The 19,432-nt window shown below is 38.7% G+C and overlaps 1 protein-coding gene across 1 annotated transcript in view; it reads right to left on the reverse strand.

Moving 5' to 3' along the window:
- Positions 1-336: 336 nt before the first annotated feature.
- The window catches only part of SLC9B2 (solute carrier family 9, subfamily B (NHA2, cation proton antiporter 2), member 2), a 53,454-nt gene continuing 34,358 nt past the window's right edge, over positions 337-19,432 (reverse strand). Inside the window, exons 9-11 of the mRNA XM_006893095.1 lie at positions 12,728-12,836; positions 7,295-7,431; positions 337-673 (exon numbers count right to left, since the gene is read on the reverse strand). Of these exons, the coding sequence (XP_006893157.1) occupies positions 452-673; positions 7,295-7,431; positions 12,728-12,836 (468 nt within the window). The 3' untranslated portion in view covers positions 337-451. The remainder of the gene's footprint in view (positions 674-7,294; positions 7,432-12,727; positions 12,837-19,432) is intronic.

Raw genomic sequence — 19,432 nt, forward strand, 5'->3', positions numbered from 1 at the left:
CTCCTTTACCTGTTGGATAAGATTTGACTACACACACACACACACACACACTATAATAAAAGAAATTTTTAAAAAAGAGAAAGTACAGAAATCAGGATTAAAGATGTAGAGTATTATTCCTGTTGTAAAGAAATAGCCATACTTTAACGGAATCAACAATCGCAGGGACCAAGTGGGAAGAGTATGGTTACATTGTGGGGATTGTAGTTAACGTCATACAACAAAATGCATATAAATGGCTAACTAGAAAATGGATTTATTTTGTAACCTTTGACTCAAATCACAATAAAATGCAGTTGATTGGAGGAAGGAGAAAAAAAAAAATAGCCAGGCTTGTGGTTCTATAACACACATTAAGAGTAAACATTACATATTTTAACTTTCATCTTGATACAGGGCAATCCAATAGCAATTTTCTAATTATTATATTCAACACTTTCTCTGTTCACCTCTAAACATGTACAGAAGTTTCTCCCTGAACGTCTTCATCTTTATGTTGTTGTTCAGCTTTCTGAAGAAGTCTGGGGCCCAGAAAACCAATAAGTAGACTTCCAATTGGTGCTGTAATGAGGATGGCCAAAAATGCTACCGTCAACACATCCATTCCATATTCTTCTAGCTGTTTCTCTCCATGTGCTCTTGCTGTGTCCAAAGCCACCGAACCTATTGCAGCCTACAAAAGTTTAAAGTAGGAAATACGGTAAGACAAGCACATATGAAAAAGATTAATCATTTTTTATAAAGTGCTATTGCTTTACTTGATCTTTTGTTCAACTAAGAAAATTGTATTTAGTCTTCTTTTAAAGGGTACTGCACTTGTCCTTTTGTTGTTTTTTCTCCCCAATCATGGAGTCTCAGTGGGCCAGACATGTAGCACTAACAGGAAGTCCTCAATGGATGCACTTGGTTTTTTATTTAAAACTCTAGGGATATTGTTGCTGATGTTAGATGGATCTTGGCTGAAAGCAGAGAATACCAGAAGAATGTCTATCTGTGTTTCATTGATTATGCAAAGGCATTTGACTGTGTGGATCATAACAAACTGTGGCTGACTCTGAGAAGAATGGGAATCCCAGAACATTTAATTGTGCTAATGCGAAACCTGTACTTGGATCAAGAGGCAGTAGTCAGAACAGAGCAGGGCAACACTGCATGGTTCAAAATTGGGAAGGGTGTACGCCAGGGATGCATCCTGTCTCCATACCTTTTCAACATGTATGCAGAGCAGATTATCCGAGAAGCTGGGCTCTATGAGGAGAATTGTGGCATCAGGATTGGTGGAAGATCTATTAACAATCTGCGTTATGCAGATGACACAACCCTGCTTGCTGAAACTGAGGAGGACCTCATGCACTTGCTGCGAAGGGTCAAGGAATGCAGCCTTCAGTATGGACTAAGGCTCAATGTCAAGAAGACAAAGATTCTCGCCACTGGACCAATTGGCAGCATCAGGATGGATGATGAAGAGATTGAGAGTGTTCACAGCTTCAGTTTGCTCAGCTCCACAGTCAACACTCTTGGTACCAGCAGTCAGGAAATCAAAAAGCGTATCGCGATGGGAAAGTCTGCTGTTAGGGACCTCTCAAAGGTACTCAGGAGCAACAGTGTCTCTATAGAGACTAAGGTGTGCCTGATACAGGCTATGGTCTTTGCAATCGCTTGTTATGCATCAGAGAGTTGGACAATGACTAGGGAGGACAGAAGGAGAGTGGATGCTTTTGAGCTGTGGTGCTGGAGAAGGGTACTGAATGTACCATGAACTGCCAGGAAAACAAACAGATTCATCTTGGAGAGGATTAAACCAAGCTACTCCTTGGAGGCAAGGATTCTGGGGCTTCGTCTGACATACTTTGGACATGTTGCCAGGAGGGACGGGTCCTTGGAGAGGGACATCATGCTTGGGAGGGTGGAGGGACAGCGCAGGAGGGGCAGACCCTCTATGAGATGGATTGATTCAGTGACTTGGGTAATCAGGATGGGTGTGTCAGAGGCGGTGTGGTTGGCGCAGGATAGAGCAGGGTTTAGGGCTGTTGTGCATAGGGTCACTATGAGTCGGAAATGACTCAACGGCACATAACAACAACAACAAGCTCTCACCCAACAGACTGAGGGTTCATATGTACATATTTATATAAGCTAAAACCTCAAAACTCACTGCCAACAAGTTAAAATAACCTCTGTCTCTCCTGTGGAGATGCTGATAGATTGAACCCACCAGAGAGGTATGGCTTTTGAGTTAGTAGTGCAGCACCCATGGAATATACCATAGGAGCTCCCACCAGAGCTCCTATCAGAGGTATTGAGTAGAAGATGCTGTTGTTAGGTGCTATCTAGTTGATTAAGCAAGCACCTTATGAACAAATCAGAACAAAGGTTATGAACTTTTGACTGATCCTGTACCATCTTTACAATCTCCAACATGCTCAGATCCAGTTACAGTCACTGTGCCAATCCATCTTGTTGAAGGTCATCTTCTCTTTGTCTGACTCTCCACCTTTCTTAGCATGAAGTCTTTTCCCAAGAATTAGTTCCTCCTGACAACATGTCCAAAGTATGTGAGACAAAGTTTCACTATTCTTGTCTCTAGGGAACACTCACACTCTTTTAAAACAGACACAAATATAACACAAATGAATTTAATAATACTAGACCAGGAGGCAGTTGTCAGAACAGAGCAAGGAAACACTGCATGATTCAAAATTGGGAAGGATGTATGCCAGGGATGGTGTCTTATCTCCATATCTTTTCATTCCATATGAAGAACGAATTATCTGGGAGGCTGGGCTCTATGAGGAGAAATGTGGCATCAGGATTGGAGAAAGACTCATCAACAATTTGCATCATGCACATGATACAACCCTGCTTGCTGAAACTGAGGAGGACCTGAAGCACTTGCTGCAGAAGGTCAAGGACTGCAGCCTTCAATATAGATTGAAGCTCAACATCAAGAAAAAAAGAGAAAAGATTCTCACCACTGGGCTGATTGCCAGCATCATGATAGACTGAGGAGACTGAAATTGTTAATAGCTTTAGTTTGCTTGGCAAGCAACACTCTTGATAGCAACAGGCAGGAAATCAGAAGAAAAATTGCACTGGGAAAGTCTGCTATAAGAAACGTCTCCAAAGTACTGAAGAACAAAGATGTCAGTCTCAAGAATAAGGTATGACTGATCCAGACCATAGTCTTTGCAATTAGTTGCTATGCATCAGAAAGCTGGCAATGAATAGGGATGATAGCAGGAGAATTGATACCTTTGAGCTATGGTGCTGGAGAAGAGTACTGAATATACCATGGACTGCTAGAAGAATGAATAGGTTCATCCTAGAGAGGGTGAAACCAGGCTGCTCCTCAGAAGCAAGGATTCTGAAGCTTTGTCTGACATACTTTGGGCATGTTGAAAGGAGGGAAAAGTCTTTGGAAAGGGATATCATGCTTGGATGGAGGGACAGTGCAAGAGAGGAAGACCCTACATAAGATGGATTGATTGAGTGACTGGGATAATGGGGGTAGGTGTGTCAGAAACAATAAGATTGGCACAAGATAGAGCAGGGTTTAGGGCTGTTGTACATATGAGTGGTAGGCAACTCAATGGCACATAACAGCAACAACAATAGATATACACAAACTTGCAATATCAGTAACATGTATACATTATTGAGTTCTGCATACTAAATGTATCCTGAATAATGATGAAAGTTATTGGTCTCATCATTCTCTTATCTTTCAGAAATCTGAAATGAATAAAAAACTAGGAGGATATGTATTTGAAAATGGTGAAGTAAAATTTGGGCAAAACTATTGAAGTATGTTTTGCAGAGGGACTTTAAGTAATTGTTAAATGCCATTAAATAGGAAGGTAACAAGTACCTTTAGGAACATGAACTTCATTTTTAAGTATCTGGTAGCTCTTTGCTTTAGGAATCAGTGAAATACTTATTTGGATTTTTTCTAAGTAGGATTCAGTGCCTGGGGTAATGGGGGTAGGTGTGTCAGCGGCAGTAAGACTCACACAGGATAGGGCAGGGTTTAGGGCTATTGTACACAGGGTCGCTATGAATTGCAGGCTACTTGATGGCACATAATAACAACAAAAACATAATGAAAACTATAAATACTTTAGGCAAGTGGAGTATTATATATTCTGATGGTAAAAATATGTACCAGTTGATCTGGTTATCTGTTTATCTCTCAGGATACAACAAAGACAATTCCAAAATTTTATAAGAAACAACAACAAAAATCAGAAGCTGAATCAAGACATAAAGAAGTTTTCCCAGAGTCAAGAGAAAACTTTCCCCTAGAGGTAGCATCTTTCTACTTCTGTCTCCTAAACTGTGAGAAAAGAAATTTCTCTGTGTTAAAGCCATCCATTTGTAGTATTTTTGTTACAGCAGCATTAGATAACTAATACAATTTGATGTCATGCAAAATATATTTTCTACAGTCAGGTACAGGGAAAAAAAAAGAAATATATTGCTACAGAAAAAGAAATGTCTTAAATCTATTTTCTTATGCACTGGCAAAAGGAGAAAATAAATTTCAGCACAATCCTTAACTCCACAGAATGAACATTATCGGATACATCCTGAGTATTTTGCCTTATTTTTAATTGGCCTCCATAGTGCCATTTTCAATCTATGTGCAGAACAGATTATCCAGGAGGCTGAGCTCTATGAGGAGGAATGTGGCATCAGGATAGAAGAAAGATTCATCAACAACCTGCGTTATGCAGATGACATAACTGTGCTTGCTGAAATTGAGGAGGACCTGAAGTGCTTGTTGCAGAAATCAAAGACAGCAGCTTCCAATATGGATTGAAGCTCAACATCAAGAAAGAAAAGATTCTCACCACTGGGCCAATTGGCAGCATCATGATGGATGGTGAAAAGATTGAGATTGTTAACAGCTTTAGTTTGCTTGGCTTCACAATCAACACTCTTGGTACCAGCAACCAGGAAATCAAGAGATCAACTGCACTGGGAATGCCGGCTATTAGGGATCTCTTCATACTTCTGTAGAGCAACAATGTCAGTATAGATACTAAGCTGCATCAGATCCAGACCATAGTCTTCACAATTGCTTGCTATGCATCAGAGAACTAGACAATGACTAGGGATGATGGAAAGAGAATTGATTCCTTTGAACTGTGGTGCTGAAGAAGAGCTTTGAATATACCATGGACTGCCAGGATAACTAACAGGTTCGTCATAGAGAGGGTGAATTAGGCCTGCTCCTTGGAGGTAAGGATTCTGATGCTTCATCTGACATACTTTGGGCATGTTGCAAGGAGGGACCAGTCCTAGGAGAGAGACATCATATTTGGAAGGGTGGAGGGACAGAGGAGAAGAAGACCATTAATGAGATGGATTGATACAGTGACTGGGGTGAAGAAGGTAGGTGTGTCAGAGACAACAAACTTGGCACAGTATGATAGAGCAAGTTTCAGGACTGCTGTACCTAGGGTTGTTATGAGTTGCAAGCGACTCGATGGCACTTAGCAACAGTGCCATTTTAAAGACAAATTGTTCTAGCAAATCTACTAGAATGACTATTTTGCTATTTACCTGCTAAAGCTGCCAGAAGTCATGTGGAAGCTAGAAGCACTGAGGGAAAAAAACCCCTATTTTCTTCTTTGCATTGTATTAGCCTAACATTACTATAAGCCATTGTACCTCCGGCATCTTTGAAATCTGATGAAAAAAGGGAATCTTCTTTGGAACAATGCACCCATCAACAAACTTAACTTATTGCCGTGGAGTCCAAACAGACTGACAGCTGACCCTCCAGCAGTTTTTCAGAAGCTGTAAATCGATCAGGAGATTTTTTTCCATCTCTCTGCCACAGACCAGGTGGTGGATTTGAACCTCCCGCCTAGGGATTGGTAGTGAAACTCCTTATCTACTAGGCCACTGGAGCTCCAAAATATGCTTGTGTTCTTGTGTACTCTCAAGTCAGAACCGACCCATAAATGACCCTCCAAGGAGTTTTTGGAGGCAGTAAATCACATGAGAGGAGACTGCTTGTCTTCCTTTCTTTGGAACAGCCTGTGGATTAAAACCAAGTAGCTTTGCGTTGGCAGTGAAACTTCTTACCACTAAGGCTCCAGAGCTCCCTAATATGCCCATAGCCACACAAAATCTCACAGAGATAATTCCAGAGCCTATAAATTCTCCAAAATCTCCTAAACCAAACTAATAAAACAACTAATTTTTAATTCCTTAAAGACAGAAAATTTTCATATTTAAATGAAGAAAAATAAAAACGGTAAATCTTGCTAGTTACAATTAGCCTCAAAATGCACAGTAGAATGCAAGCAGTAACATATTAAATTTGCCTCGAATCATAGTCTAAACTGTTCCTTGTTGGTTAGCAATTATAGGTATTGTACCAAATACATTATAAGCAGTTTGAAAGCACTAAGTGCTTTCATAATCACTTGCTCATTGTTGTTGTTTTTAAGTGCTGTTGAGTTGTAGACAATTCATAGTGACCCTATGAATGAAAAGTCCTGAACACACACAACTTTTATCATTTCTTTAAGTTTATAAAGTTTCTGGAGGCATGCTATTTCAGAAGTGGATGCCACTACTGCTTCCTAGCCAGTTTTCATTTGAGAGTTCCACCAAATACTGTCCACCATGGGTAACCATTATCACATTTGACACATTAGTGTCACAGTGTTTAGCATCACAGCAACCACGAGTTACTATATACTCTAATGAACAAGTATATAAATTTCAAGTTCAGTGAATGCAGTTGGTAGGAAGTTAAGCTTGTTTAAATAACTTAAAACGAGTTTATAATCTAGAAAATCAATGAAATGCTTTCTGAGTGATTGTCAATAAATCTCCTATTCTCCATTATATATAAAATCCGGCCAAGCATCCTGCTCATTAGTCATGTGGACATTGAAGTATTTTTAATATTTCATAGGCCAGGTTATTTCTAAGCCCCTCTTGGGATAATGAAATGAGGAAAGGTAACAACTGCTTATCTGGATTAGAAAGCAGGTTAGAATTCAAATATTTTATATCTGCTACTAGTACTGTCTAGTAATATAGGGATTTGTTTTTAGTTGCAACATGGTGATAAAAAATGATTTCATTATATTTTAGGAATTACTGTACCAAAGAGAAAACTTTTAAAGAGTAGGTTAATATAAACTCTTTTTAGAAACCAAACTTCAACTGCTAATTCTCACATTATTTGAATACATCCTTTCATTTAATATGTCAAGGTATCATACAGAAATAAATAAGAGATAAACTGTTAAGCCATTTTATCCAAAATTACCTGGACTGTGGCCTTTGGAAGCCATGCAAAAGCAATAAATAACTTTTCCTTTATGTTAAAACCAGCAAAACACACCATCAGAAATGTAGTAAAAATTCTTATCAGTACTGCGATCCCCAGGGTGGCAACACAGAGGCCTGTAAGAAAAACTCGATTATTATAAAGAATGAAACGCTGGTGATAGATTGCAACTCATGGTTACAGAGTCCAAATACAGCTACATGTCACTTAAAGTTCATGGTATATTCTGTGAAATAGGATGTTACTACATATGACTTAGATGCTATGTGAACACCATGTTACATATAGGCAGTTTCTGAATTATAAAAGATTCTGTTCTTAAGTCTATTTTAAATTAAAATCTGTATATTAGAATAATTTAAAAATGGTTTGTCTAACATTAATAGGATGTTTGCCTTGGTAAATAAATATAGCATATAGTGTACCTTTCAAAGCCCAAAAACCATTAAGGAAATAACAATGGGATGGCACATAACTGTTTAACCATATTGGTTTACACTTAAAACACGTTAGTCTTGGATGATGTATTGCTTAAGTTGCTATGTGCCGTTGAGATGGTTCTGACTCAGAGACCCTACAGGCAACAGAACAAAACAGTCCTGTGCCATCTTTATTTACAATCACTGTTGCAGCCAAGGTATCAATTCATCTAGTGGAATGTCTTCCTCTTTTTTTCATTGAATCTACCAAGTATGATGCCTTTTTCCAAGTTCTGATGCCTCCTGATAACATGTTTAAGGGATAAAAGACAGTCTTGCCATCCTAACATTTTTTTAAAAATTATAATTATATGTTAGTTTGCATACATAATTTGTATATGTTGTGTTTAACTCTTTTATTCATTCACATTGTTTAAAAAATCATTGCCACATATTATGTTTTATAAAATTAATCATCATTGATCTATGCCATCCTAAATTTTAAGGCGCATTCTAATTCTACTTTTGCCAAGGCAGATTATTTGTCCTACAGCAGCCCATGGTCCATTCATTGTATTTCACCAGTAGTACTACTCTTCAGTCTTCCTTATTCATCATTGTACAGCTTTCACAGGCATATGAGGTAACTGAAAAACTGACATTTTTGCTCTTTAGCATTTTAAAGAGATCCTTGACAGCAGATTTGCCTAATTCTACACCTCTTTTATTTTTACTGCTGGATGTTGATTTGGATACAAGTAAAATAAAATTCTTGACAATTTCAATCTTTTTTTCTGTCTATCAAGATATTGCCTAGTGATTCAGTTGTGAAGATTTTTGTTTTCTTGATGTTGAGATGTAACCCGTATTAAAAAGCTGTGGTCTTTGAATTTTTTTGTCAGTAAGTGCTTTAAGTTGTCTTCACTTTTTGCAAGCTAGGTTGTGTCACTGGCATTGGATAGGTTGCTTGCATATTATAAGTTGTTCATGTATTTTCCTCAAACCCTAGTGCTGCATTATTCTTCATATAGTTCAGCTGCTTGGATTATCTAGTTAGCATACAGACTGGGTGTTGTTGTTGTTGTTATGTGCCCTCGAGTCGCCTGTGACTCATAGTGACCCAGCCCTAATCCCTGCTCTATCCTGTGCCAATCTCATTGTCTCCAACACACTTACCTCGATTACCCCAGCCACTGAATCAATCCACCTCATAAAGGGTCTTCCTCTCCTGTGCTGTCCCTCCACCCTCCCAAGTCCCAAGCATGTCCCTCTCCAAGGATTGGTCTCTCCCTGTGACGTGTCCAAAATATGTCAGATGAAGCTTCAGAATCCTTGCCTCTAAGGAGCATCCCAGTTTAACTCTCTCTAGGCAAAACCTGTTCATTTTCTTAGCAGTCCATGGTATACTCAATACTCTTCTTCAACACCACAGCTCAAAGTCATCAATTTTTCTTCTATCATCTCTAGTCACTGTCTAGCTCTCTGACACATAACAAGTGATTGAAAAGACTATGGTCTGTCTCAAGAGCACCTGAGTCTCCAGAATGACATCATTGCTCTTCAGTACTTTGGAGAGGTCCCTAACAGACTTTACCATCACAATATGTCTTTTAATTTCCTGGCTACTATCGCCAAGAGTGTTGATTGTGGAGCCAAGAAACTAAAGCTGTTAACAATCTCAATCTCTTCACCATCTATCATGATGCTGCTAATTGGCCCAGTGGTAAGAATCTTTGTTTTCTTGATATTGAGCCTCAATCCGTATTGAAGGTTGCAGTCCTAGGTAATATGGTGAAAAAGATATAGCCCTGACACATATCTTTCCTCATTTTAAATCACACAATTTCCCCTTGCTTTGTTTGAATGATTATCTGTTGGGTTTATGCACATGTTCTTTATAAGTACAATTAAGTGTTCTGGAATTCACAATGCTATCCATAATGTCTTTGCAAAATCAGTAAATGGCAGGTCAATATTTTTCTGGTAGCCACTGCTTTTAACCATGATCAATCTGACAACAGTAATAGACCTCACTCTGTGTCCTTTCTGGATAGAACTTGAATTTCTGGCTGTTCTTGGTCAATGGATGCTGCAACTATTTTAAGAAATTTCTGGTAGTGTTTCTATTACCACGGCCATAATTTTCAAATGCTGATCCTTCTTCCATGTTTCCAGTTTTTTAATTCCAACTACTTATAATTATCAGTTGGGAGAAAGATGGGTAATCTCCTCTTGGATGACTTACTGCCTCTGAAAGCCTAGTGGAGGATCAGCTATGAGTCAGTTTCAACTCACTGGCACAGAACAACAACAACAACAACAGTAATTGTCAATGCATCCTGACTGCATGTTCACTCAATTTCAGAATGGACAAGTTGTTAGAAATCTTTATTTTTTTCCCCATCTTTGGATTGGTAAGTAAATGTGTGTAACAGTTGTATTAACTAGACTTTTTTGGCTACGTATGGATATAATCCTATATGTGGCAGCATTTTACTTTATTATAGATGATGAAATGTTCTTTTGGGTGATGAATGTGATGACACTCCCCTTCAATTTGTCATTCCTGCCATAGTAAACTGTATGATTATCGGATTCAAGATAGCTGATACCAGTTCATTTCAGCTCATTAATGTCTACTGTAATAATCTTTATGTATTCCTTCTCATTTCTGACAAATCTCAATTTTCCTAGATTAATATTCTTACATTTAACATTCTAATTATGAATAGATGTTTGCACCTGTTCCTTCTCTTTTTGAGTCAAAAAAGGATGTTCCTGAAAACTTTGCTCTATCCATCATTGTTGTGTGCTGTTAAGTCAAAATTGACACATAGCTGACCATCCAATGGTTGTCAGAGGCAGTAAATCACACAAATTTTCAGTAAATAACACAGGTTTTCAGAGGCAGAAATTGCATGGGAGGAGACTGCCCATCCTTCTCCTGTGGAGCAGCTAGTGGGTCTGAACTGCTTGCCTTTGCGATTGTAATACAACTTCTTACCACTAGGCCAAAGCTCCCATCTATCATTAAGATCTGCAATCTCTTTCCCGGCAATTAACTGCCTCTGAAAATTGGCCAGAGGATCAGCTATGGGTAGGTTCTGACCTGACAGTACATAACAATAACAATATTTAGAAGAGAGAGCTCTGGTGGCCTAGTGGCAAGAAGCTGTGCTGCAATCTATAAGACACATGATTTGAGGCCACCAGCTGCTCTGCAGAAGAAGGATGGGCAGTCTCCTCCCATGCGATTTCTGCCTCTGAAAACCTACCAAAAGGTCAGCTGTGGGTCACTTCTGACTGGACAGTACACAACAACAACATATTTAGAAGAGGCTGTGGCACTAGGAATATCATTGCCAATGTCAGATGGACCTTGGCTGAAAGCAAAGAGTACTAGAGGAATGTCTATTTGTGGTTTATTAACTATGCAAAGACATTTGACTGCGTGGATCACAACAAATTGTGGCTAATGTTGAGAAGAATGGGAATCCCAGACCACACTTGATTTTGCTCATGTGAAACCTATACTTGGACCAGGAAGCAGTCCTTAGAACAGAGCAAGAAAACTTCCTGGTTCAAAATAAGGAAAGATGTGAGTCAGGGATTCATCCTGTCTTCATTCCTTTTCACTCTATACGTAAAACAGACCTTTCAGGAGGCTAGTATTTATGAGGAGGAATGTGGTATCAGGATTGGAAGAAGACTCATGAACAACCTATGTTAGGCAGATGACACAATACTGCTTGCTGAAACTGAGGAAGACCTGAAGTGGTTGCTGCTGAAGGTCTGCAGTCTTCAATGTGGATTACACCTGAATGACAATAAAACAAAGATTTTCACCATCGGGCCAACTGGAAGTAACATGATGGGTGGAGAAGAGACTGAGATTGTTAATAATTTCATCTTGCTTGGATCCACAATCATCTCTTATGGCACCAGCAGTCAGGAAATCAAAAGACAAGTTTATTGGGAAAGTCAGCAGTTAGGGACCTCTCCAGAGTGCTGAAGAACAATGATGCCCGTTGGGAGACAAAGGTGCACTTGATACAGGCCTTGGTCTACCAACACAAAGGTATGTGGTTCGAATCTACCAGCTACTTTATGGAAGAAAAATGGGCAATTTCCTTCTACATGGTTTACTGCCTCTGGAAGCCTGCTGGAGGGTCAGCTATGGGTTGGTTACAACTTAAAGGTACATAACAACTATACTTTGGGAAGTTAGCTGTACCCCAGTTATATTTTAAATACTTTTCAACCAGAGGGGCTTAATTTCTGGAAATGTATCAGATATTGTTTCACTGCTATTTGTAAGTGTTTCACTGGCCATTTTTTAAAAATATTTAGCTTGCCAGTCCTTTTTCTTCATGTGTTTTAGCCTGGAAGGTGAAACTTGTCTACCATGGGTGACTGTGCTGACATTTGAAATACTGGGATCAGAGTAATATGCAAGCTGCCACAGATGAGATCAATAAGAAGAGTCTATTTGGACTGGTAGCTTCCCTACAGGACATACGAACTGTCCAACGGTGTTTCCAACACTGTTTTTGACACAAGTAGACCTCCACAGAATACTCAGTTAACGTCTGAGTTCTTAAGCCACTTCAGCTTAATCATCATAGCTTTTGATGGCATATATAGCTATTTAATTAGGTTGAGTTAAGTGACAGCTAAAATCACATCCAGGTTTATAAAATAAGGTATTTTGATCAGTACATCACAGTCTACTGAATACATACCTACAAAAGATACTTTAACTGAAAATGTTGCTGTTGTCATGAGCCACTGAGTCAAAACTGACTTATAGCTGACTTTCCAGTGGGTTTTCAGAGGCTATATATTGCATGGGAGGAGACTGCCCATTTTTATCCTGTGCAGTAACTGGTAGATTTGCAATGTCTACCTTTGTGTTGACAATGCAACCTTACAGCCACACACAAGAGCACCAAAAAGAATATTTTAGTTCAATAGTATACTTTGAAATTCTTACCAACAGTTTCTGGTCTAAGAGATGCAATAGATACTTCTGCTCCAATCAGACCAAAAAGAAGTGGCTGAAAAATGTCCCAGGCAACTGCAATCATTTTTTCAACCTCTACCTAAAAGAAAAGGAACACGTAATTTTTACTCTGTAAAAAAAAAAAATACTATGTGAAGGTATAAGAGGCAAAATTTTACTAATGTGACATTTGGGTCAATTTGACTTATGGAAAGTTTTGTTTTCATTTTTGATTATTTTGCAAACAGGTAAGCAGCTAAAATAGAAAAAAGTTTGCCTTGAATACTTCTTACACAGTTTAAGATATTTTATAAAGTGTTTTCACCACAATGTATATGAATGATAAAAATATTAATTAAAAGAAATACATCTTAATATAAAGAACAAAAATCCTCACAATTCTATCAATAAGCATAATAGATGGAGAAAATGTTGACATTTTCAAAGATTTCATTTTAGTAGGACTGAAATTCAATGTCTATGGAAGCATCAATGAAAAAGTCAAATTATGATATTATATTGGATAAAGCTATTGTAAAAGACCTTGTTAAATATTTATTTTTTTGTAATTGTAGTTTTAATTTTTTTTGTAACTGTGGTTTTAACGAAGGATGAGGTTTAAAAAAAGAATTAAAAAATGCTTTCACATACTAAATGTTGGTTTGCAGGTGGTTGTTACAAAGCACTCTAAGGAAGATTACTTCAAAATCTATAATTAGACAATTTGCCATGTAAATCTGAAAACTGTCCAAACTGACAGTTTTCAAAACTTTTATTTTGTAATAATTCCTTGAATTAGTACAAATAAAATGGCAACTACTATTCTGAAAGCACATAATGAAGCTGACAGAGCTCAGGGTTGGGAGTCACAAGACCAGGTTCTAGTTCTGGTTCTTTACTAACAGGCAGAGAACCCAGATGTGCATGTTTGTGCTCACCACGAGCTCACACTGCATGCATCCTGTCTCAGCACAGCTTCTTTACACCCAATAGCTTGCTTAATGGTCCAGAAGCTATTAACTATGCTGAGACACTGGATCTTGAACACAGAAGAAAACCACAAGACCGTCAGTTTCCACTTGACAGTCTGTCAGTTTGGGAATGCAGCTGTCCTATTTAATATTCCTGTTTCCCTAACTGGTGGTGGTGTGTTGTTGTGTACCGTAAGTCAGAAATTACTCACAGCTGACCCACCAGTGGGTTTTAAGAGGAATGGCAGAAGAGAAGAATGCTTATCTTTCTCCCAGAGAGCAGTTGGTAAATTGGAACCATCTACTTTGGGTTGCCAGTACAATTCCTCACCAGTACAACTCCTCACCACTAGGCCCCCAGAGCCCCCTGTTTCTATGACTAATCATCTCAAATGTTATTATTTTTAATTTAGTATTAGGAGATCTTTATCATCCTTATGAGTCTGTTTATCAGACTCATCTAATTACCTACCTACCTTTCTGTCTACATAGCTCTAACAATAGGCACTATATTACTCCAAATCAAGTATAAAAAAGACATCAGCTGGAAAGTCCTAAATGTTCCTCCAGACACTTAGATGTCCTCAGAAGATAACTATAGTTATTAGAAGGTTTTATGCACATAAAATACCTATAAAATATATTTGTTTACTCACTTGTCTATAAAATAGTAGACTACTGTGTACAGTATTCATTGGATTTCTTTTAAAAAATATATTGATCATATTTCTGTCTACTTAAATGACTGAATCATTCATTTCTTTTGTTTTGTTGTTTGTTTGTTTTTTTTGTTAGAGCTAGCAGACCAATTCAGCAGAATGGCAGGACACAAAGACCAACACCCAAAAACCAATGGGATTCCTCCACAGTAACAAAGAAAACTCAGAAAAGGATTCCAAGAAAACAATACCATTTGCAACAGCCAACCACCACCTGAGATACTTGGGAATGAACCTAAATCGAGACACAGAAGACTTATACAAAGAATTTTTATCTTTTTGATGTTGAGATGTAATCCATATTGAAGGAAATAGTTTTTTTAAATTAATTTCAATGAACATTTACAGATATTTTGGATTTCCATTCATTCATTTTTGCACTTTTCTCCCCCTCCACCCCACCCCCACCCCCAGTTCATTCTTCTCTTTGAAAAGTAAAAGAAAAATTCCTTCATTGGTATACAATCCCCCCGCCTCCCCCGCCAACCACCCCGAGTATATTACACTCTGCAACCTTCATTCCGGACTCTTATGATAATCGTAATGCCCTAAAATATATTGCTTTTAAACGGTTCTCTCCCTCATTGGTTGCAATGCAGTATACATAATTCATCCAGTTTTTCTCATTCTTACCCTAACCCTGATGTCAGTCCCATTTTACAGCAGTGGCACTATGCACCTCATTCATTTCTACTCGCTTCCTGTATTCTAATTTGTGTTACCATGAGTTCTTTTTCACAATGGCTCTCCTCATCACCAGCTTTTACTTTTACCATGAGTGGGTGGGGACTTGAAATAGGGTGTATGTAAACTAACTACTGTGGGATTGGTCCGTTTTTCCCATCCCACCAATATAAAGAAAGAAGTTCAAGCAACTCTAAAGGAATTGGCAAAAAATAAGGCCCTAGATATTAATGAGATACCAAGTGATGTATTTCAACAAACAGATGTAACCCTGAACATGCTCACCAGGCTGTACCAAGAGATTTGGAGGACAGCTACCCACCTGGTCAAATGACAAGACGAGATCTATACTTATTCCCATTCTCAAAAAAGGCGGTCCAACAGGTGGAAATTATAGAACAGTATCATTAATATAAAATGCAAGTAAAATATTGCTGAAAATTATTAAAAAATGACTAGAACATCAACAGAGAACTTCCAGAAATACAGGCTGAGTTTAGAAGAGGCCGTGGTACTAGAAGCGTCACTGCTGATGTCAGATGGATCTTGGCTGAAAGCAGAGAGTACCAGGAGAATGTCTATTTGTGTTTTATAAACTATGAAGAGACATTTAACTGTGTAGATAACAGCAAATTGTACCTTACACTTATAAGAACAGGAATTGCAGAATACCTGATTGTGCTCAAGGAAAACCTATACCTAGACCAAGAAGCTGTGTAAGAGAGCACTGCATGGTTTAAAATCAAGAAAGGAATGCACCAGGGATATATTCTTTCTCCGTACTTTTATATTTATGCTGAACAGATCATTGAAGAGACTGGACTTTATGAAAAAGAATGTGGCATCAGGATTGGAGGAAGATTCATCAACAACCTGTGTAATGCAGATGAAACTGAGGAGGACTTAAGGTGCTTGCTGCAGAAGATCAAACACTCCTTCAATATGAATTGCATCTCAACATCAGGAAAACGAAACATCTCACCACTGGGCAAAAAGGCAGCATCATGATAGATGGAGAAAAGATTGAGGTGAATTAGTTCATCATGCTTGGATCCACAATAAAAATCCTTGTTATCAGTGGTCAGGAAATCAAAAGTCGAGTTACATTGTGAAAATCTGCTGTCAGCGACCTCTCTCTAAAGTGCTAAAGAGTAAAGATGTGATCCAAAGACTAAAGTATGCCTGATCCAAGCTATAGTCTTTCAATTACTTACTAGTCATCTGATAGTTGGAAAATGACTAAGGGTGACAGAAGAATCGATGCCTTTGAGTTGTGGTAGTGGAGAAGAGTACTGAAGTTAACACAGACTGCCAAGAGAACAAACAGGTCTGTCCTAGAGAGGGTGAAACCAGGCTGCTCCTTGGAGGCAAGGATTTTGAAACTCTGTCTCCCATATTTTGGGCACATTGTCAGGTGAGGCCAGTGCTTTGAAAAAAGCATAATGCTTGGAAAGGTCAATGCAAGAAAACTCTGGATGAGATGGATTGACACAGTAACTGTGGCAATGGGGTCAGGTGTGTCAAGAGATGGTAAAGTTGGGTCAGGATAGGGCACTGTTCATAGGGTCTCTATGAGTTGCAGTTCATTCAATAACACATAACAATAACAACAGCAAAGGTCTATGTGCATTTATATACCTATAAGTACATAATATATATGTATACCTAAAACATAAGAATGCATTATACAGTTTAAAAATCTTAACTTTAAGTTAGTTTTTATTAAAAATATAACTTAAAGATCTTATTGTATTAGGTGTTGCAGAGTTGGCTTTGACTCAAAGTGACATGATGTGTAACAAAATATCAGCACATGAGTAACTAAATTAGTCTCATAAGGACAAATACTACAGAAGACCATTATTGTAAAAATATAAGGCTAACTAGTAAAACAAGTATAGGAACCCAAGGGATAAGGGGTGGGAGCAGAAGAAAGAGGATGGGTAGAAGCAAAACCACACGGTTGCACAGTATGGTGGGTGGAAGGAGGCGGGAAAGGAAATGGGAAGGATCTGAGTGAAAAGACAGGGTAATGATGGGCAAGGTCCAATGGTGATTATTATAAAATGTAATGCATAACAATGATTGTATGAAACACAATGTATACGAACTCTGTAAACAAACCAATGAAAAAAGAAACAAATAATAATATTAGCATATATGGGTTAAGTCTGCAGCTGGCCTGGAGGCTTCTGTGAAGTGGTTCCAATCTTAGCCTTGATGGGCATCACATAAGGAAAGTTTTAGTTTGTATTATTGGTCCCCCTTCCCCCCCCCCCCCCCCGCCCCCCCCCCCCCCCCCCCCCGCCAGCTCTGAACTTTGGGGCCCGAGGGCCGAAGGCCCCCCCCCCCGGTAAGCGAGTGGCAGCTGGCTGGACTTTTACTCAATTTAGCCTACAATGTCTCAAGGGTGGGGGTCTACTTGGTTTATCATAGTAAATAGCATTTGTCGGGCATGTCTTTTAAATTCTGTAGGACCTGAGGCCAAATTTATTGTTAGTTTGAACATTCTTTAAGTGGTACAGCAGTCATTTGTTTTTATTTGCTGTACTGAAGTTACCTGGAGTTGCTGTGATGCTGAACACTGTACTGTAGTTGTGTCAAATACCATAATGGTTACCAATCATGGACAGTGTTTGGAGGAGCTTGCAGATTGATTCATGTTTGAAAGCAGAAGTAGCATCCATGTGGTAAACCAGATACCTCTATAAACTCAAGGAACATAGAGATATGATGTTAATGACAGAACAGAGTTCAAGTCTTTTGCTGTACTGAGGTAATCTGGGTTTGCTGTTAATGCCACTGTGCCACTGGGGTGTCAAATACCCTAATGGTTTCCCAATGTGGACAGTGTTTGGTGGAGTTCCCAGTTGTAGAACAGGTTTAGAAATAGGAGTGGCATCTACTTCCTAAACTGCATGTCTATGAAAACTCTATGAACTTGTAGAAATGATGATAGTTACAGAAAAATATTAGGTCTTTTGTTCAGAGTTCCTATGAGTTGTCCTTGACTAGACAGTAATCATCAACAACAACAATAATATACCTATATACTCATTCATTCGTGATGCATCATCTATACTGCAGAGGTACCATAATTTAGTTAATTATTTCTTTATTGCTTGACTTTGAGTTGTGGTGCTGGAGAAGTCTTGACCATGGACTGCCAAGAAAACAAATCAGTCTCTCTTGGAGAAGGTGAAACCAAGTTTCTCCTTGGAGGCTAGGATTTTGAAGTATGTCTCACATACTTTGGACACATGGCCAGGAGGGATTGATCCTTGGAGAAGGGCATCATTCTGTGAAGGGTGGAAGGACAGTGCAGGGGAGGATGACTCCAGATGAGATGGATTGATACCGTAATGGGGGCAATAGGGTAGGTGTGTTTGAGTCAGTGAGACTGGCTCAGGACACAGCAGGCTTCAGAGCTACTGTACATAGGGTTGCTATGAATCACAGGTGACTCAACAGCATATAACAACAACAACAAAATTTACATGAAGTCACTCTCAAAAATAAATTTCAGGTATAGTAAAGTTCTGTGCTAATTATCAACTTATTGCTCCTCTGCTCTAAACCTCCTTTTTTTGGTGAACCTTTTTTTTTTTTTTAAAAAAAATAATTTTAATGAAAGTTTACAGAGACTTAGGGTTTCCAGTCATTCATTGTTGCCCTTTTCTCCCCACCACCCCTCCCCCTTAATTCACTCTTCTCCTTGAAAAGTAAAAGAAAAACTCTTTCATTGTTATGCAATCTCTCCCCCCAAGTCCACTCTACTGTGCAGCCTTCATTCTGGACTCCTGTCATGACAATAATACCCAATCATATCACCTTTTAAACAGTTCCCTCCCTCATCTGTTTCAATGCACTATACATCATTCCTCCCCTCCTTCTCTGTCTTCCCTCAACCCCGATGTCAGTCCTGTTTTACATGAGTGGCCTTATGCAGTATTTGTCCTTTTATAGTCCACTGTACAAAAAAAGACACTTCCCAAACTTCCATTGCTATCAAGTCTTAACTAACTCAGCTGACTTTCAAGTGGGTTTATAAGAAGCTGTAAATTACATGGAGGAATTTGCTCATCTTTCTCTCTTGGAGTGGGTGGTGAAGTGGAACTGCCAGAAAGGCACTATCTTTTGTTCAACACTACAACTCCCTATGAATTACATCACCATTTGTTGTTGTTAGGTACCATCATGTCAAATGTAACTCACAGTGATCCTAGGAACAACGTATCTGAACACTGCTTTATCCTCCGCCAGTCTCACCCATCTCTGACGATGTCCAGCCCATTGTTTACAGTCACTGTGTCAATCCATCT

This window comes from Elephantulus edwardii, unplaced genomic scaffold (assembly GCF_000299155.1).
Source record: "Elephantulus edwardii isolate Elephantulus edwardi_28Jun2011 unplaced genomic scaffold, EleEdw1.0 scaffold00122, whole genome shotgun sequence".
NCBI classification, from domain to species: domain Eukaryota; kingdom Metazoa; phylum Chordata; class Mammalia; order Macroscelidea; family Macroscelididae; genus Elephantulus; species Elephantulus edwardii.